This window comes from Carassius gibelio, chromosome B20, assembly GCF_023724105.1.
Source record: "Carassius gibelio isolate Cgi1373 ecotype wild population from Czech Republic chromosome B20, carGib1.2-hapl.c, whole genome shotgun sequence".
Taxonomy (NCBI): Eukaryota; Metazoa; Chordata; class Actinopteri; order Cypriniformes; family Cyprinidae; genus Carassius; species Carassius gibelio.
Genome location: NC_068415.1, coordinates 3,995,872 through 3,997,156, shown reverse-complemented (window position 1 = coordinate 3,997,156; position 1,285 = coordinate 3,995,872). Strand labels below are relative to the sequence as shown.

At 30.7% G+C, this 1,285-nt stretch overlaps 1 protein-coding gene across 1 annotated transcript in view; it reads left to right on the top strand.

The window, feature by feature from the left end:
- Positions 1-611: 611 nt before the first annotated feature.
- The window catches only part of batf (basic leucine zipper transcription factor, ATF-like), a 9,960-nt gene continuing 9,286 nt past the window's right edge, over positions 612-1,285 (top strand). Inside the window, exon 1 of the mRNA XM_052585562.1 lies at positions 612-917. Within this exon, the coding sequence (XP_052441522.1) occupies positions 852-917 (66 nt within the window). The 5' untranslated portion in view covers positions 612-851. The remainder of the gene's footprint in view (positions 918-1,285) is intronic.

Genomic DNA, 1,285 nt, shown 5'->3' with positions numbered 1-1,285 from the left:
GCATCTGCTAAGTGAATAAATGTAAATGTATCAATTATATTACATACAGTAAATATTATTTATAAATAAACTTATAGCTTATGATTATAAAAACGTATATATATAATTACATAAATTATTAGATAATTATATGTAGATGAATGACTTTTAATCAGTTCACTTTTAGTTGATGTATTAAAAGTTACCTCTATCCAGTTCCGGTAATGTTTCACCAACGCAAAGTCACACAATATCTTTTATCTTCATTTTCAGCAGTATATTTATTGCAAATATCATATAAAACCCAAGCAATTTATTTTGATGAACAGTTTTTGCTAGAAAAGTATGTTTTGTTTAAATTTATTGTAACTTTATTTCTTATTTTCTTATCTAATACAATGACCTGCAGATATTTTTGAGTGTTGCTTAAGTTTATAAACACTTTTCGGTGGACACAGTGCATGTGGAGACAATGTGATACTCCATTCATCTTTCTGTACTGTTTGTGAAGGTTCATTAGCTCTTTAGCTCTGCTGCGGATAAGAAGCTTTATGCAAAGTTTCCAGGAAGCATGTGACTTCCAGTCTAGTGCAGTAGAGGTTTTCTAACTACCACATCACACATCGCTAATTAGGCAGGGCGAAGAGAGAGAGAGAGGGGGAGTGAAGCAGAGCAAGAAAAGAAAGAGTGTGAGTGTTGCAGTCTTTACTCATTCTTCAGTGGACCGCGATCAGTTCACATCTCTCTTCTGAACACATGCAGTCTCACATAGACTGAGACAGACAGATAGATAGTTAAACAGGCTGATAGAAAGACACCGTCAGAAGACAGACGCTGAAGGAGGTCAAAGGTTTCACAGAGACTGAAGTGGCATGGCTCAGGGCTCTGACAACAACGACTCCAGCTACACCAAATCTCCCTCACCGGGCAATAAACAGGTAAGAGAGACTCAACCAGCACCATGCAAACACACATACAAACAAACACACTTCACCAATTTCCCTGCAAATAAAACATTACTTAATTTACATTTATAATGACAAACAATATAGATAAATTTGTTTAAAATGTAATAAGTTATTTCAAAATACAATAAAAGAGATAAGAAATGCATATAATTGTTTTATATATAATGTAAAATATTTATAAAATGTATAAAATATAAACATTTATATATATACACAATTAAAAAAAAATGTACAAATTGCAAATATTTTGTTATTTACGTAAAAATATATATAATATATATATATATATATATATATATATATATATATATATATAAAAGAAACATAAAATACAGCTG